The sequence below is a fragment of the Echiichthys vipera genome, assembly GCF_963691815.1.
Source record: "Echiichthys vipera genome assembly, chromosome: 13".
Taxonomy (NCBI): domain Eukaryota; kingdom Metazoa; phylum Chordata; class Actinopteri; order Perciformes; family Trachinidae; genus Echiichthys; species Echiichthys vipera.
The window spans coordinates 21,678,963-21,697,159 of NC_139838.1; the positions used below are offsets into that span (position 1 = coordinate 21,678,963).

Genomic DNA, 18,197 nt, shown 5'->3' on the forward strand with positions numbered 1-18,197 from the left:
TGCTCCGCAGACTGTAAACGATGACCGCCGCGCAGAACAGGAAGTCAAATATACACTGTGATGTCAAAATAAGAGCAGGTAGCATAGACAACAGATGTTTTCCAACAACTTTTTTTTATTTTCACATCAGTGTGTTGTCCAGTAAGACACAAAGTAGTTGAAAGGATAAATAAAATGTTTTAAAAAAAACAAAAAAAACAAATCAAAACAACAGATTGGAAGATTTACGAGCTCAATGTTTCCGTGAAACATCCCATTGATCAACTTCCATGACGTGGACACCTTAGTTGTGGGGTTTTTGTATGTGAGTATAACTGAACCCTGACACGACAATACCTGAGTTATGAAAAATAAAGAGTGTCACAGCATATGAACATAGGTCCGAAGAGTTTATTTAGTGCTTTTGGTCTTGTAACTGGTATAATTGATCAAAGTAGAAATGGGTTTGAGGAGCAGCGGGTTGTTGCTGCTGTTGTTGTTGTTTGTGACGTTGCTTCAGGCGCTTCACAGAAAGCTTCCCCACATGGAGGCCAGGGCGGCGGCCCCGACGGCAACGGTGAGGGTCATCTTGGTGGATGGGGCGGCGCTGACCTGGACGGGGTTGCACTTGTTTGTTGAGCAACACTCGATTTTGGTCGTGTATGTGACGCCCAGTAGGGTGCTGTTTGTGGTGGCGTTACAGCCAGCGGGCTCGCGGCACCCCTGGGTGTTGAAGCCCACGGAGCTCAGTCCTTGGAAAGCTGAGGAGAAACATTTGTGTTGGATTAATAAGAGTTACATCTATCTATCTTAAACTAATTACAGCTACTTCTAAACGTGTGAAATAGTATTTTAGTTAAATAAAAGAGCGAACGTAGAATTTTAAACACCTTACACACAACAGAAATACATTTAGGACTAACTTCATGAGTCAGTATGAAGGTTAAACACAAATATGGCAGCTGGAAACATGGGTGTGCTTGTTGACTGGGCGTCATGGTATGTGGGAGTGATTTTAATTGAATCACGCATGTGCTGTTGTGTAATGTTTGAAGGGAAAGGGTGTGAGCTTTTAGACAATCGGGAGGTGACTTACTTGCTTTTCCAGTATAGCAGACGCTGGTGTTGGTCGAGCAGGTCACCTCGCTGTTGCTCAGGCAGAAGCCCAGCAGACCGTAGCTGCACTTGTTGCAGGTCAGGGAGTCGACTGAAAGATACGAATGAAAGCACAAAAGTTGAAATAAAGAAACACTTTATGTTGAGCGTGTAATAGCTCTAAACAGGTAGATTCAGTGCAGCTAATACAAACTTATCTCGAGCTGATCAAACAAACGTTGCAGTGATTGTGTTTGTAAATGAAACACTACAGATATCAGCAGTTATGCACTAAAGATGAATAAATAAAACTCACAATTAAACTTTGATTTACACATAAGGAAACCCTCGTTCAGGTTTCATCGATACTGATTTAAATATCAATTGTCAGGGAAAATATCAGGTGTTACATTATGCTGATCAGTGGTGTGCTTTTATGGTTAAAGGTTTGTTTTTTCAGCTTATTTGGAGAGTTGTAAAAGAGACGAAGGGGCTATGATTATATTTACTTAGGATCAATTCACTTAAACCCCACCAAGGAAAACATCTTACTTTCCTCTTGTGCCAAAATTTGTGGTTTGACTTGTTCACATTTTGAGATATTTTTTGCCGTCGCTGCAATTGAATGAAGGTTAATGTGACTTTTTAATGGAACTACCTTCTCCTGAATAAAAATAGTCCCTTTCTATTTTATGTATTTATTTTTTGGTGAAGTTTGAAATTTTCCTATGTAATTGTTTCTGGTGAGACACATTGATGTTGAGTTTTTCCAATGTTTTTCTTTTTCTTTATAATTTGGGTGAAGCTTTCTCAGAGTTTTACTTTAAACTTTAAACTGTTTTCCTTTCCACCATCCATCTGTTTGTTAAGTCTTAAGGAAAATACAGGTTGACTAGTTTGAGGATGCATTTGTTCATGAAGATCCCCCATTTTCACCAAAACAAGTTGTTGCACATGTGACTGGATTGGATTATTGTGATTTGTGCATAAAAAGCAGAATTGACCTCTTAAATTTGTTTCATTAAAATAATTATGAGGAAGCCGAGTGAGAAAATTCCTTCAGTCTAAAAAGCTTAAAACAAACATTTTCCCGCCTTTTTTAGTCTCTATACTATATATTAACACACAAACCCCGCCAGAATGGTTTCCTGTTTTGTTTTCCCCATTTTTTATCCTATATTTCTTTCAGGTAACACATTTGTTATAGTTATACAGTGATTTGAATGGTTAAATCTTACCCAGCATGAGAGATGCAACAGCTGCAATGATTCCAAATAGGACTTTTCCCATGTTGATGTGTTGGTTTGTTTCTTGGTTTCTGCTGAAAGACAAAAAGAAATCCTTCCCTCCAGGTGATCGGATGCTGCGTGTGGTAAAAACTGATGAGCCTGTTCGTTGAGGCCACAGATTTATAGGCCAGTGAAAGAGGTGATGGGAGGGACAACAAGAGGGGGTTTTTCAGGTCTTGTGTCTTCATTGTCGTTACCTCATGGGAAGAGACAATGAGAGTGAAGGAATGTGTCTGATGACGGATGCAAGGAGGACAATTTAAATCAATTAAATATCATCCGCTGTAGAAACTACTGGAGCCTGCCCTTCAAGTTAAAGAATCACCTGTTTTAATTTATACAATACGTCATTTCTCATTTAATCAGTGAGAAAATAGAGGAAAAAAAGCTGTTTTAATGCCTTCACCGTACTGTCTTGGTGTATGTAAGTGCCGAAAAAGACCATGGGATGATTTTACGCCAGAATTACACTTTAATGACTGGAAGAGTTGATTCTGATGTTTTTATGATTAAATATTAAGCTTGTTTGCTTTTTGTTAGAGATATTGTTCAATACCCCACATGTGGCCACAGAAAAGTAATTTTGGCTGATTCTTGGTGGTAATCGGTCTATTTTTAGATAGTCTTAATCAATTTCTCTCACCCATTTAATCCATAATCAAGCACTACTTATTAATTTTCCCCTCCCAGATTTATCCCGCAGGTCCCGGGGGTTTGAACCGCGGGACACAAGCTCGCTTTTCTAACTTTTAAGCCACCACTGGTTTAGACAAGGCCGTCCACGGATAACACATATTTATTCATTGATAAAACACCAGGAAGCCAATTCAGACAGTGATTAATGTGAAAAGAAATCAGATTTCAATGCATTTTTTTCTCATTTAATTGTCAGAAAATAGAGAAAAAATGTGTATTTTCATATTGTTTTATCTGAACGACGGTGCAAAACCCAGATATATTCAGTTTACTATCATATATGCCGTGGAAACTCATCAAATGGTGCCCTTTCAGAAGCTGAAATATTTGGTGTTTTAGCTTGAAAATGAGTGAAACTATTAGACGATCAACTGTTCAATCAGTCGACCAATTATTCCAGCTCTAAAACATTGATGACACAAGGAAAACAGTGAAAAAATTGTTTTTCTTTATGTCTACTGAAGAGAAAGTGTGGGGGAAAACACTGAAGTTTAAATAAAACATCAGTTTGAATTATAAACCAATGATACAGGGGTGTCAAACTGATCCAGCAAAGGGGCTGCAGGTTTAAATTCCACCGTGTGAAAACTATTCAGGTGATTGAAGGTTGCATCACACAGAGCCTTTTACTGGATCAGTTTGACACCCCCTCTCACAAGTATCTCCTAATATTTGAGTGTCCTCCCACTAAAAATGACCCAAATTGTACATTTATTTGCACAAGCAGCTTATTGTTACCCATATAACTAAAGCTTTGATCTTTTTCTAAACCTAACAAAGTAGTTTTATTTCCTAAACCAGCGTTTTACAACATTAACCACGAGCCAGACTACACTTTACTTTTGATTTATGACTCAAAAGTTCTTTGTTTGCATGCAGCTTTGCTCCAGTTTGAAGTGTTTCCTCATAGTCCAGAAATGTCTGTTGTGTGCCAAAACCTCAAATCAGGACAAACGAGCACCTTCATACCAGCGGTGGTAGCGTCTCCGCTGTGAAACACAGAAACCTGTAGAACCAGTCGGTCCTGCAGGGCGGAAACGAGCCGAGAGAGAGAAGAAACCAAATCACACCAGTGACACCACAAGGACAGTTCTTTTTCCCCCAGTGTGGATATTTATTGCATTCTTCAAAATCGTCTACACATGTCGTTTTGCAAAACATTCAGACGTTTCTTTTTTTAGAGAATAATGCAAAAAGTGTCGGATTCAGCAATTTAACTTAAGTGATTTGTGTTCGAGGATACCTACAGATCGGCCCGGACAAATTCCAATGCAATCTCAAATTACATTTCAGTATCTGCAGACATCCCTTTAACCACGTTCTCCTCCACATATATATTGTATGTACACATTCAAAACTAGCAAGATAAACAGAAGCTTTAACCCCACAGTCTATGAGCGATGTGCAGTGTGGATTTGACACGGATATCAAAAATAAAACGGGTTAAATACAGAACTTATGGAGCGATTTGTCAAAATAAAAGAAGAACCAGCTAAACAAAAAGGGATATTTTCACAAACATAAGCCAAGAGACGATTTACATTATGATAGCTACATGTTAATAAAGTCAACAAATGGCAATAAATGAAATTAATAGAAATAGGAATGTTCATAAGTCTATATATTTAAGATTATGACTTTTAAATGATAACACAGTTGGTAAAAATCAGTAAATCAAAAAGAATAGTTTAACATTTTGTGAAATATGCTTTTTCTTATAGTTAGATGAGAGCATACAGCAGACGTTAGCTTAGCACAAGGCTGAGACGGAGGGAAACAGCTAGCCTGGCTCTGTCCACTGGTGAAAAAACACTTACAACTTCAAAGCTCAATAGTGAGAGGTGCTATTAGACCCTTTTTTTAACTCTTAACCACACCAGGCTAGCTCTTCCCCCTGTTTCCACTATGCTAAGCTAAGCTAACTAGCTGTGGCTTCATATTTAACGTACAGAAATGAGACTGGTGTAGATCATCTCATGTATTTCTTTGCAAGTGTTGCACTATTCCTTAAAGCTGCAATGGCACTCCAGAAACAATGTAGTCGCACAGTGAAACGCCGAACGTGTGATTCATGCATCTAAACTTTAATTGCAGCGTACTTGCTGTAAAACAGGGGGTGGACCATTTCTGATACCTTGTGTTGCCCTTTAAAATGTCTCTCAACTAACATTTTTATTATCTCTTATAGTGAAACAAAGACGGGGACATCTTACTGAATAATACAGGAGCACAACAACAAAAGAGGGGATTCAATTTTTTAAGTGATATTAACATTTGTGTGACGTACAAAACACCTCAAGAATAGTAAACAAGACCCATGTGGAGAGAGATAAGTGAATCCTTGTAGTGCTGGTGTGTGTGTGCAAAATATAGTGTGTGTTAAATGTGTGTGTGTGTGTGCACTGTGTGTCATTCATCATCCGCTGTACTATCAAACCAGGATGTTGGCCACAAACAGAGCAGTGACGGTGGCGAGGGTCAGGCTCAGACCGGAGGTCCCGGGCAGACCGGGCGCGGCGTTGCACAGGTCGGTGTTGCAGCATGTCTTGGTCATGGTGTAGACGGTGGTGTTGGAGCTGCTGGAGGGGAAGTTCACGTTTTCGGTCTTGTTGCACTTGGCCACCTCTAAACATCCCTTCATCTTGATATCCATGAATTTGGCTGTGGAGTGACGGAAAACACACAGTCAGTCAGCTTCCATTGTTCGTTTGTTTTTTCTTAAATAGTTGCAGAAGTATGTATGATGTTGTGGTTGAAAACTTGTTGAGTGAGTATTAACAGCAGCATGATTGACTTAAAATAAACAGTGTGTGTGTTCATGCGGGCTCGTTGATGCATTTGACATGATGTGAATTCCTGAGTTTAGCTGTTGTGAGTGAAGACAGGTGTCAGTGATCTTAATCAATATTTAAAAAACACACAAGTTAAAGTAAGATGCCGATGTACACCTGGCTACACTGAACACAGGAGTGTGAGTTTAATCTGGGTTGCACTGAAACAAAAGTATATAGTGTTGGAGGTCTTTTGCGGTCATGTAACAACAACAACATATTTTTGGTAAATGTATGTTTGAACCCATTTTTCCCCTTTACTTTTAGCAAACAGTTTATGTAAACAAACTGTTTATTCATGACTTTTAGCTAACATTAAGTGCTTCAACAGTTAATTTGTGACATTTATCCAACAGTTTATGCGTGACTTTTAGCTAACGTTAAGTGCTTCGACAGTTTATTCATGACTTTTAGTCATTTTATTTGTTTATTCACAATTTTTAGATAACTGTTTTAACAGTTTATTCAGCTGTTTCAACTGTGTATTTAGGACTTTTAGCTGTTTCAACTGTGTATTTAGGACTTTTAGCTGTTTCAACTGTGTATTTAGGACTTTTAGCTGTTTCAACTGTGTATTAAGGACTTTTAGCTGTTTCAACTGTGTTTTTAGGACTTTTAGCTGTTTCAACTGTGTTTTTAGGACTTTTAGCTGTTTCAACTGTGTATTTAGGACTTTTAGCTGTTTCAACTGTGTATTAAGGACTTTTAGCTGTTTCAACTGTGTTTTTAGGACTTTTAGCTGTTTCAACTGTGTATTTAGGACTTTTAGCTGTTTCAACTGTGTATTTAGGACTTTTAGCTGTTTCAACTGTGTATTAAGGACTTTTAGCTGTTTCAACTGTGTATTTAGGACTTTTAGCTGTTTCAACTGTGTATTTAGGACTTTTAGCTGTTTCAACTGTGTATTTAGGACTTTTAGCTGTTTCAACTGTGTTTTTAGGACTTTTAGCTGTTTCAACTGTGTATTAAGGACTTTTAGCTGTTTCAACTGTGTATTTAGGACTTTTAGCTGTTTCAACTGTGTATTAAGGACTTTTAGCTGTTTCAACTGTGTATTAAGGACTTTTAGCTGTTTCAACTGTGTTTTTAGGACTTTTAGCTGTTTCAACTGTGTATTAAGGACTTTTAGCTGTTTCAACTGTGTATTAAGGACTTTTAGCTGTTTCAACTGTGTATTTAGGACTTTTAGCTGTTTCAACTGTGTATTAAGGACTTTTAGCTGTTTCAACTGTGTTTTTAGGACTTTTAGCTGTTTCAACTGTGTATTAAGGACTTTTAGCTGTTTCAACTGTGTTTTTAGGACTTTTAGCTGTTTCAACTGTGTATTAAGGACTTTTAGCTGTTTCAACTGTGTATTAAGGACTTTTAGCTGTTTCAACTGTGTATTTAGGACTTTTAGCTGTTTCAACTGTGTATTAAGGACTTTTAGCTGTTTCAACTGTGTTTTTAGGACTTTTAGCTGTTTCAACTGTGTATTTAGGACATTTAGCCAACTATTTCTACTGTTAATCCATGACCTTTAGCAAACTATTTCACCTTCTCTACTCATAAATTACACCTGATAATAAATTTGGTACAACTGACGCAGGTTGATTGGCAGCTTATTGTTGTAATTTCCCAGGTTAAATAGTTGAGCTACTCCACAATCTTTCCGCATTACCCCTGGCAATGTGAGTAATGACGACCTTTAGGAGAATGTTGTCTGGTGAGATGTTTGACTTCTGAGCTCCTTACCTGCTTTCCCAACACCGCTGAAGCAGTGTTCTCCGCTATTACAAGTGATTTTAGAGGTGATGCACAGATCCCCGAAGCCAAGGCTGCATTTGTAGCACTGCAGAGATTGAACTGTAACAAGAGAGAGTTGGAGGGGAAGGGAGGACGAGAATGGGGATGAGAAGGAAAGAGGAAGAAGAATGGTACAATTAGCGTAAATAGGAAGAATGGTACAATTAGCGTAAATAGGAAACAAGTCTATAATCTGGAGGTTAAAACAGGCTGACAATAACGTCTGCACTCAAGCTAAGATGTTCTCATGTTTGTCTGAAATGAAAGCCTTTGCTGAGGCCGTTTCAGCGTTTACCGTCCACTTAGATGATGCTGTTTGACCTCAAAAAAGATAAGAGACAATGACACAAAGTTGGTGTAAGTGGCTGACCTTTGACCTGTTAGAACAGCGGATGTTTTGGTGGTAGAGGTCGTAGCAGCTCTTGGTAGCACCTGATTCTGTCTTAAACACTTTGTCAGTTAACTCATCACACGTCATATTTACTTACTTTTCGGTATCTTGTGTATTTACACTGCCATTTTTACGTGTTTTTTATACATGACACCAAAATCTTGTGATGCAAATGCTTTAAAATTGAGTTGCAAAGTTATGAATTTTTCCACCAATTAAACGTTGTGTGTTACTTCATAGGCTGGAGTTTCTCGTATCTATAAAACAAAGTTAAAATCCTCAAAAATTTGGGATTTTGAGCTATATAAATAAAAACTGAGCCTTTTTACCAGTCTCACCTAACAGCTGTGATTATTTTCCAAACACACAAAAATAACTGCAGACAATTGTACCCTGTAGATCCTATAAATTTAAACCATTAGTTTGCACAGTGGGGACAGTGAAGTTGGTTTATAGTCTAGGTTTGTTGACAAAAGTCTGCCGTACTGATAACAGGTCTAATAAGGTGGTCCCCAACGCAGGGTGTTAGTCACCTAAGGATTTCCCAAACAAGCACACAGAGAGTTTTTAACAACTGCGTTAAATGTGGACAAATTCAGCTTTTAGTGAGAAACATCAGAAAACAATATTCATTAGTATAGTCTCAGGTTTTTGTAGTTATTAAATAAGAATCTTTTCCATAGTGCAAGTGATACACGTATAACGCACTAGGTGTTGACTAATATGTACATTTCCCATTTGTATTATCAGTCTAACTTGATGTAGGTGTAATCTTATTTTGTATTATTTTAATTAAACTTTATTTAACCAGGAATAAGAGATTTCAGCAACGTCCTGGCTGCAGAGTCTTTTACCAACACTTTAAACAATAAAACCAGTTTCCAAAGGTAGTTTCAGGCGTTTTTGCAACGGATTACAATCAGATGGAGCAGCAAACTTTCCCTCCTCTTCAGAACGGACTTTAGGTAATTGTGATTTAGATTTAAGGTCTGGATTTTGTGTTTAAATACATTTCCTTTTGAAAAACAAAGCCAGTGAGAAGAGATGCAGATGTGCAGACAGACGTCAATCAAAATGTGAAAACAAATATGTTTTTCTCAGATCTTCCGGGTACATCTCCTACCATCGCACGCACACTGATCACCCTCTCAAAACAGCCTGATACAACAACAACAACAGTTTTAGTTTGCCTCCATGAAGACACGACCCACATAAAAAAGCATTCTCTGAAGGAGAATATATAAACAAATGTGAATATTCCAGCTTACAGTGCAATCAGCACTTTATCAGCACACTTCAACTGGTTTCTTTGTATCTGTCCTCCGCAGCAAACTCCGATTAACAAAGCGATATGATGCATAATCACATTTTCACATTAGAAGTGTGTCAACTGTGTATGCATGTTGACAAACACTTCCAAAATTATACGATATTGTTAACTTGCATGGAAAATAACAGGATTGGAAGAAAACATGGTGATTTTTTTAGAGTGAAATGTGAATAAATCCAACCCAGTGGGTGCTGTAGATATAAAGAGTCACACACCTCTTTATAAAAACTTTATATGTCACTGTTAATCTGATAAAATAATAAATCAACTTGTTGACAAGCCCTTTGTTATTATAAAGTGCAATGAAACATTGTCCTGGAAACTCTCCAAACTAAATAAATCTGCTAAAGGTCATTTAACAAAAAGAAAACAAACAATAACTGGAGTGTTGATCAGTACATGGATGGGAAAACCTGGTATTTTTTAATATATAGATTTAAGAAAACAAACTCAATGCTGTCTGTTTCCACGGTGACGCGCCAAGCCTTAAAGTCGAGTGGCGGCCGTGACGCTGAAACTGCATCTCACTGCTGGGACGGAGGAGCAGTCAACAGAAAGAGTGAACTCCGGTAAAAAAAAAAGGTATTGTTAGGAGGAAACCAGTCACTCTGGTTTCATCGTCAGAGTCCCATGACTGGAGCGGTTACGGAAAACACACAATGAAGTCATTTCTGAAAACTTCCCTCTTCTTCTATTTTGGTTTAGTCGAGATTTAATCAGTTAATTTAGTTTAAAAAACTAGTTCTTAAAGGCTTTTTTGTTGTATTTGACGTCACTGTGTGTAAATGTGGCTTTAGCAGAGGCTGCTTCCTCTTTGCAAAGTTCAAACCTTGTGATGATTATAAAAACATACATTGTAGAACATTATTATTAACTTTTCCCCAATGTTTTATTATAAAGTACTGTATAGTTTATGGCAGCGGTTCCCAATCTGACCCAGATCATTAAATAAATTAAATTGAGAACGACAGGATTTCCTAGGTTGGAAGTAAGAAGAAACATTGAATTCATATTAAAATTATCCTTATTTTAGGCTTTTTTTCTTGTGAAATGCTGTACAGTTGTCAGGTCACTAAAAATACTTAAATTAAATAGTCTGAGCTGGGAAATTCAACCCTATCATTCTGTTAGTTTATTAGAAATTATTCACATGGAATAAAATGAGAAGCAATCTTAGAAAATCACTCTCCTGGTCAATAATTGTATATTTAGTGAAGTGATAAAGCTTTGAACCTTAAATCTCCACTACAAGAAAAGAAACAACTTTAAACCACACATTAATATCTAAAGTTTGCCACCATTAGCTAACCCCGTAAGGCTGTATAACCTTAAACCTAAAAGTGTAAAGTACTGAGCAATGGTGTGTTTTATTCCTTATGAATCAACTTTTTATTTGTCCAAAGAATAATTTGCCATTTCTTCTTTAAAAGGTGGTTTAAAAACATTTACATAGTCCGCGCACTCTCATCCCCAGGGCGTCAAATACCGCCATTTTGTCACAGCCCCTGGTTCATCCTATTCTTCCCGTGTGTCTCTGTACTTAGTCTAACCACACCCACGCTCTTTACCCAACCATAACCAGGTTTTGTTGCCTAAATCCAACCAAATAGTTTTGCTGGCACACGTGAACAACACATTCCCTGTGGTGGAGCAACACAGTGCACACAAGTTCACAAAACAGCAGAATGTGACAAGCTGGGCTGAGGACGGTTTGACATAATGCTCATTTTAAATAGATGCTAACTAACGCAGGGATGAAACTAATGTCTATTTTTGTTTATCAGTTTTTCTGCCCTCTTCTCTTTAGTTTACATCTTCTCAGTTTTTCTGTCTAAAATATCAGAAAATTCTGGAAAACGCCACAAACCAAAGTGATTTATTCAAATAACTTGTTTTTATCCACTCAAAATTCAAAATATATCAAATAAAACAGATAAATGCAGTAATTTCTCACATTTAAAAAGTGCATAAACAGTGACTGGAACAATCTATTGATTATTGATCAGTCAGCTGATCATTTTACGTGTAGATAATTACTCAAGTAAAGGGTTAACTCAGCAGAGTTTGTTTTAAAGGGCTTACTCTTGATCATCCTGGAATAAATGACAGATTTCTCACTGAGATGATGAAAGAAGATGAGGAGCTCATATCAGCAAACATCAAAGCGTCAAAGCTTTTTCCAAAACTGTAAAACATGTAACACGATGACTCAACCTGAGGGCGGATTACGTATAATTTAACTGTAATTGAGGCATTTGCTGACTCATGGTCATGCAGCCCAGTAGCTCCCGTTACATCCCAACGTTAACAGCTTTGGTTATTCTCCACGCCGAAAAAGTGACGGTTAAATGGTAGAGAATCGATCAAAGACTCACTTAAAACAGGACTTGCTTGATTTTTTTGCATATGTGTCATATATATATATATATATATTCAAATAACAAAATAAAACCAGTCTGATCCCGTGGGACGGTCTGATTTCAATCATAGAAGGATGAAATAATCCCAGTTGTTCACTTCAGAGATTAAAAAGAAAACACCACCACACCCTCGTATACAAACCGCCCCACACCCTGTCCTGCTGGTTTCGGTTACACCCATGATCAAGTGGCGCAATTAAGAGACCTTTGACAATGCTCATGTCCTCTTTTATTGTTCCCTCTAATATATATATATATTTAATCTCACACATGCAATTAAAATATATTATGTTGTCATATAAATCAGATTTATTCATCTGGAAGACAAAAAAAGTCCCAAAAATATCAGAAACATGTCAAAAAAGGCGCCTACAAACATCTGATGCACTTGTTTTTACAGCTTTATTAGAAATAACAATATCGTAAAATGCCAGCACGAAGATTTCTAAGATAAACCCCTGAAAATTAAAGTATCACATGACATTGGTGCAGCCACACCTCATGACTCTTACTGTAAGTGCTCAGCAATGCTGACCGACGTGTTGCCGTCTGAAATCCAGCCCGACCAGATCCTTTGACTTGTTCGGAAAAATGTGTTGCACAAGACTTTTTTTTCCAACACAAAAATGTTGTGGAGGCGAGGAGAGCCCGAGGCGGTCCACAGTGAAGCTTAACGATGTTGAATTAGAGAAGAAGTGTCTCAATAGTTAATGAGCGTCTTCACCTCCCTGGATTGCAACAGATTCTCTACACATCAGCAAGTGTCCTGAAAGATTAAGTACGCATGTGTGCAAAGACGTGAGCCCTACATATTTGCAGGGTTATTCAGTCGACATGGCTTCTTGTCCTTCCCTCCCCCTCTCACCGCCATCAATGCCCCGAGGTGGATGAGTAAGGGCACACTAGAGCAGGAAACATCCGGGGAGGACGACTCGCTGCACGTCCTGAGTACTGACAAATGTCTTAAACCAGCTGTCACAGTAACCGGTAGAGGTAGAAGACGTACTCGTGCTTAACTGAAGTAAAGGTAGCAAAACACCTTTGTAAGAAATAAGGGCTGGGACAAAATATCACTGCGGCAATATATCAACTCCTCTCGTGATACATCATCGATACACTGGCGCCAAATATCGATATTTTAAGAGAGGATGTGTATTTTTTTGCATTCATTTTAGTTTTAAACTGCATTTACTTAAATAGGGATCTGGATCTTTATTCATTTCAACTACAAAAAGGTATTTTTTTGAAGCAGGCCTTTATTCCCCCTCTGTTTAATGACGATAATTGGTCAAATTTAGGAACAATTTTCAAGTTTTACATTCTGCAGCAGCGCGGAGACTTAAGGTTAGCAGCTGTCCGGTAACGGCAGCAACGAGTTTGCTGCTCTGGTAGGGAATCAGACGCGGGGCGGCCTGGGATCAGACCCCCGGTGCTGGGGTTTTTACACTGGCTGAGGGTCCGCAGGCTCGTGCGTAGCGGTGGCACAGCATGTGTTGGCATTGTAATGTGGTGTTACAACAAAACCCTTCCCCCAGTGCTGATAAACACTGATATTGTGGTTTTAGCTGCTAACTAAACATGGAGAGGCAGCGTTCAGCTTTCATGCTCCACAAATCTGAACAAACTCAGAGAAACCTGCAGGTCTGCTGCAACAATGAGTTCTTTTAAAGACTGAAGACTTTTCTGTTTGCTGCTGCTTTTCATTAAACTGCACTGTAACTCCTGTAACTGTAGCGTTTTATATGTTTTATGCGTTTTCTCCAGTGCGTTTTATGTCTCACGTACAGCACTTTGAATCACCTTGTTGTTGATTTGTGCTATACAAATAAACTTGCCTTGCCTTTAATGTTTTGGCCCGTACCCAACACCAGCAACAGGATGCTGACCGCAGTTCACTGACGGCCAACAGTGTCGCTAATACGTGTTTTTTTGGAAGTTACACAGAGAACCTCTACGTTATGAGAGCACTTTTCTTTATTTAAGTGACATTTGAGGATGATATTTGAATATTACAATTAATTATTCAGCTTGAAATTGAGCAAATCTCTGCCTACGCCTCCAGTTTGATCATAAGGAACCAGTTTAAACTCTGAGGTGTGGCACATCTCTGAACCTCCATGTTCAGTGTCAGTCTGCCCTCTACTGCTCCGTCACTACAACTACAGGTCATGGAGCATCAGCCCCATACAGTCTATGGTTCTACCACTAAGGTTGTAACAATACCAGAATTTTACACTTCAATACAATACTAGTATTAGAAAAAAAATACTTTATACCTCTTTTGATACCACAGTAAATAGATAAAAAGTCCTTGGCACACAAAATTGTAATTTTTCCCCCCTTTAATAAACAAAAATCCTGCTCACAGTTGAGTTTGTTCCCTGTTGTTTTCATCTGTGCTTCAATACTTTGGTAACCATCAAATGTGGATATTATATTGTTTTGAAATGTGACATGTTGAGGAAGCAAAACTACAAAAGAGAGAGAGAAATATAAAAGAAACTAAGAGTGAGTGTGTTTAAGCGACTAAAATACTGAGGAACAAGAGAAGAATAAAACATCACAGAGGAATAACGGCTCTGATGTGGTGGATTTTTGGTGTCTTCCTGGAAATCAGTGCTTTAGGGGGAGTCAGTACCCAGTATTTCCACCTGAGGGCATCTTTGGTGCAACAATATCTTTAAATAGTTTGTTTCTATCATAAACAAGTGTGTTTCTGGTGTCAGCATTTAGTCATTAACTCGACAACAGAAGCAGCAGAGCAGTGACTCAATCGAGCCTTTGACCAGCTGGAAAATCACATCTCTTTACGTCAAAGTCACCGATGAAAAGCTGATTTTTTTATATTATTCTGAATGTGTCACTGTGAAGAACGACACGCCTGAAATTAAGCGCTAACGTGAATCATGTGCTGCAACACCGAACCCACTGAGCATGGAAAGTTTAAATGGATGACGGAATGAATTTGCAAACAAGTTTATGATAAGAAAATGTGCAAAGACAACCTTCAAAGAGTCTGCTGGGTTAGAAACAAAGATAAATACACTCAGGCGGGTCTGGTGTGTTGGGTAAACATACTTATAGCTCACAGTGTAGACAGCCTTGAAGGATGGGAGGGGTCGTCGGAGGGAAGGTTTATGGTTTTTTGTCCTGAATGAAGCATAACTTCATATATATATTTATATATATATTGTATTTGAGCAAACATGTTTAACGCATCTCCTTTGAGATCCGGATCCAGGGGCTGGGTGGGTTATATCTGGGTTTTTTGTTACTTATTTTTATTATTTTAACTTAGTTGTTAATCACACATATGTGTATATGCAAATATGTAAAGGTATATATGTGAATATTTATTTCTATGCTCCATTTTTGTGACGTGTATGCATTTTCTCTTTAAATAAATAAAAAATTTGCTCACAAAAACACTATTATTCCACATATTGTTGCTATATAGTAGTATTGTATATTTTCATTTACCCATTTCTTACTACCTTTTACTACTGAGTTGATGTATACGGTTACTGAATGCACATTTACATATTTCCTATTCTGTTTTATTTCCTATTTCTCTCGTTCATTGTTCCCTTAAATAGATTTATATGCATAAAGGAGCAAATGTAACAAAACCAATTTCCTCATGGGGAAAGCAAACTTTGCATTTGTATTAAACGCCAAAAGATGAATTCAAATCCAAAACAGAAGAGTTTGCCTGTTTTAAACTAAAAAAAGAGGATACAAAAATTGGTCAGCAGAGACTTTTCCTCCCAACGTGACAGATTTACGGACATCTGGACTCAAAAGTAGCCAAGTTTTTGTCTATTGTTCTGCCAGCTGCTGCTTGGGGAAACCTCTCAGTAGCCTGTAACATGTTGACTTCAAAAATCAACCAGACCGCCATCTGAAGTCATCTACAGTGCGTCTCCCCAGTGTACAACGCACACACACACACACACACACACACACTGAGTCATCCCTCCTGGTCACTACAGGGGGATTTGAAACCTCACTATGTAATTATCTGCATTTGTGAATCACTCATCCGTCACAAACAACTATTTAAGTAAAGGATTCGAAGGCTAAAAAGGTCAACGTTATCAGGTGAAAGTATAAAAAAGGAGCCAGGATGGGAGAACATTCCCTGCTAGGAAGGGTGTGGTTTGAAACAGGAGACCTAAACAACAGAGCTTTTAGACAAAAAAGGGACGACAATAGCCCCAAAACACAATAGTACAAGAACACACAGCCATTATAGTGCGTCAAGTCTATAGACCCTCTGTAGAAGTGGAATTTGAGACGCGGGCAAAGCCTCAACTTCTACAAGGTGAGGAATTTCTCATGCAATGTCTGGCAGGTTGGGACACGATTCAGTCTTTTAATAACATCTGTGGAAAAAAACAAAGTCGAATATCCTGGTGCCACAAACAGACGGCCTCACCCCAACCTGTAATAACAGCATTAGAGCAAAGCCAGGGATGTGCACAGAGGGTTTATTCTGTGGGAATCTGTAACCAGGTCGTCCTTCACAAACAGGACAACTTGTGATGTTTGAAGTTCTTTATCACAGCAACCGTCCACATTCGGTTCACTGTCAGATTAATGAAGAAAACCAACAATTCCTCATTCAATCAGAGCATGTTTGGCATTTTTAGCTCTGATGGATTCAACTGTCAGTTAGCTCACTTTTAGTTAACTATCTCAACTGCTTGTCAATCATTTCAACCGTTGGTCCATCATTTTAAGCTAACTATTTCAAGCGTTTTGTAACCTTTGCTAACAATTTCAACGGTTTGTTACCTTTAACATTAGCTAACTATTTCAACCATTTGTTCTTCACTTTAAGCTAACTTTTTCAACTGTTAAATCATCATTTTAAGCTAACTTTTTCAAATCTTTGTCCATCACTTTAAGCTAACTATTTCAACCGTTTGTCCATCACTTTAAGCTAACTATTTCAACTGTTAAACCACCACTTTAAGCTAACTATTTCAACCCTTTGTCCGTCACTTTAAGCTAACTATTTCAACTGTTAAACCACCACTTTAAGCTAACTATTTCAACCGTTTGTCCATTACTTTAAGCTAACTTTTTCAACTGTTTGTCCATCACTTTAAGCAAACTATTTTAACCCTTTGTCCGTCACTTTAAGCTAACCATTTCAACTGTTTGTCCATTACTTTAGGCTAACCATTTAAACTGTTAAACCATCACTTTAAGCTAACCATTTAAACTGTTTGTCCATCCCTTTAAGCTAACCATTTCAACTGTTTGTCCATCCCTTTAAGCTAACTATTTCAACTGTTAAACCATCACTTTAAGCTAACTATTTCAACTGTTAAACAATCACTTTAAGCTAACTATTTCAACTGTTAAACCATCACTTTAAGCTAACTATTTCAACTGTTTTGATACCTTTAGCTAACAAAGTCAAGTATTTTTGAAAGTTTCATTAACTTTAGCTAACTCTTGTATTTTTTTTTTAAGTCAAGTGAGTAACTAACTAAGATAGTATAACATGATTTGACAGTAATCAGAACACATTTAAATTTAATCTAAAAATCACAGTGTGACAGTTTGTGCCTACGGTGCCCACATCTTGTTTTGGGCCCCGGCCCCTGGAGCGAAGTGGACGCACCCCTGGTATAACGTTACAGAGTGAACACACCCAGTCAAACAGCCCCAGGGTGCTTCAGCTCCGAGCACACCCAACTAACGTTTGAATAAAGAAAAAAGAAGAAGCAAATAATCATATAGAAAGACAATTATTAGTTTTTAGTCCAACAAAACGCGTTTGGCAGCATCTGATGAGGGGAAAAGAGACGTCAAGCAGATATTTCCCTGGTCTGACTCAAGTGAGATCATGGAAAACATAAAAAAGCTGCATGTTGAAGCAGAAAGCAGCGTTGGAAATGTGTCATTTAACACAAAACTGCACACACAACAAACTTAAAGTAGAAAAACCTTTCTTTGGTTTTAATAAATGAATTAGAAAGTATTTTAAAGTGACACTTTGAACTGATTGTAGCTTTAATCACTTTCTTATTTAAATAAATAAGTCCTGTTTTTATTTGTATTATTATAATAATAATTATTATTGTATCTCTGTTTAACTTACCGACTGCAAAGCAGAATCCGACTGCGAAAAGCTGGAGAATAATTCTGTTCATCCTGAGAAAAGGTGCAGGAATAAAAGGTGCGAGCTGGAGTTCAGGGAGAGGCTGTGCAGACTCAGACCGTTATATTTGTTTGATCAAACGACAAACTTTTCCTCCGCCATTTATAATCTTCCACCTCCCAGCCAAACGTCACCCTTATCCAATCAGAGGAGGTCTTCTGGGACGTGCACCCAGCGTCTCTCCCCGGGCTCTCCCACCTGTGTGC

General features: G+C 38.0%; 2 protein-coding genes across 2 annotated transcripts; both read right to left on the reverse strand.

The window, feature by feature from the left end:
* Positions 1-95: 95 nt before the first annotated feature.
* LOC310956117 (uncharacterized protein) lies at positions 96-2,443 on the reverse strand. Its single transcript, XM_083926249.1, has 3 exons — positions 2,313-2,443; positions 1,076-1,186; positions 96-740 (listed from the first exon to the last, which is right to left on the reverse strand). The coding sequence occupies exons 1-3, from the start codon at positions 2,362-2,364 to the stop codon at positions 505-507; spliced, it is 399 nt and encodes a 132-aa protein (XP_083782375.1). The 5' UTR covers positions 2,365-2,443; the 3' UTR covers positions 96-504.
* A 1,701-nt stretch (positions 2,444-4,144) lies between these two features.
* LOC310956053 (sperm acrosome membrane-associated protein 4-like) lies at positions 4,145-18,065 on the reverse strand. Its single transcript, XM_083926171.1, has 3 exons — positions 17,932-18,065; positions 7,625-7,735; positions 4,145-5,720 (listed from the first exon to the last, which is right to left on the reverse strand). Exons 1-3 carry the CDS (start codon positions 17,981-17,983, stop codon positions 5,491-5,493), a joined length of 393 nt encoding a protein of 130 aa, XP_083782297.1. The 5' UTR covers positions 17,984-18,065; the 3' UTR covers positions 4,145-5,490.
* Positions 18,066-18,197: the final 132 nt, after the last annotated feature.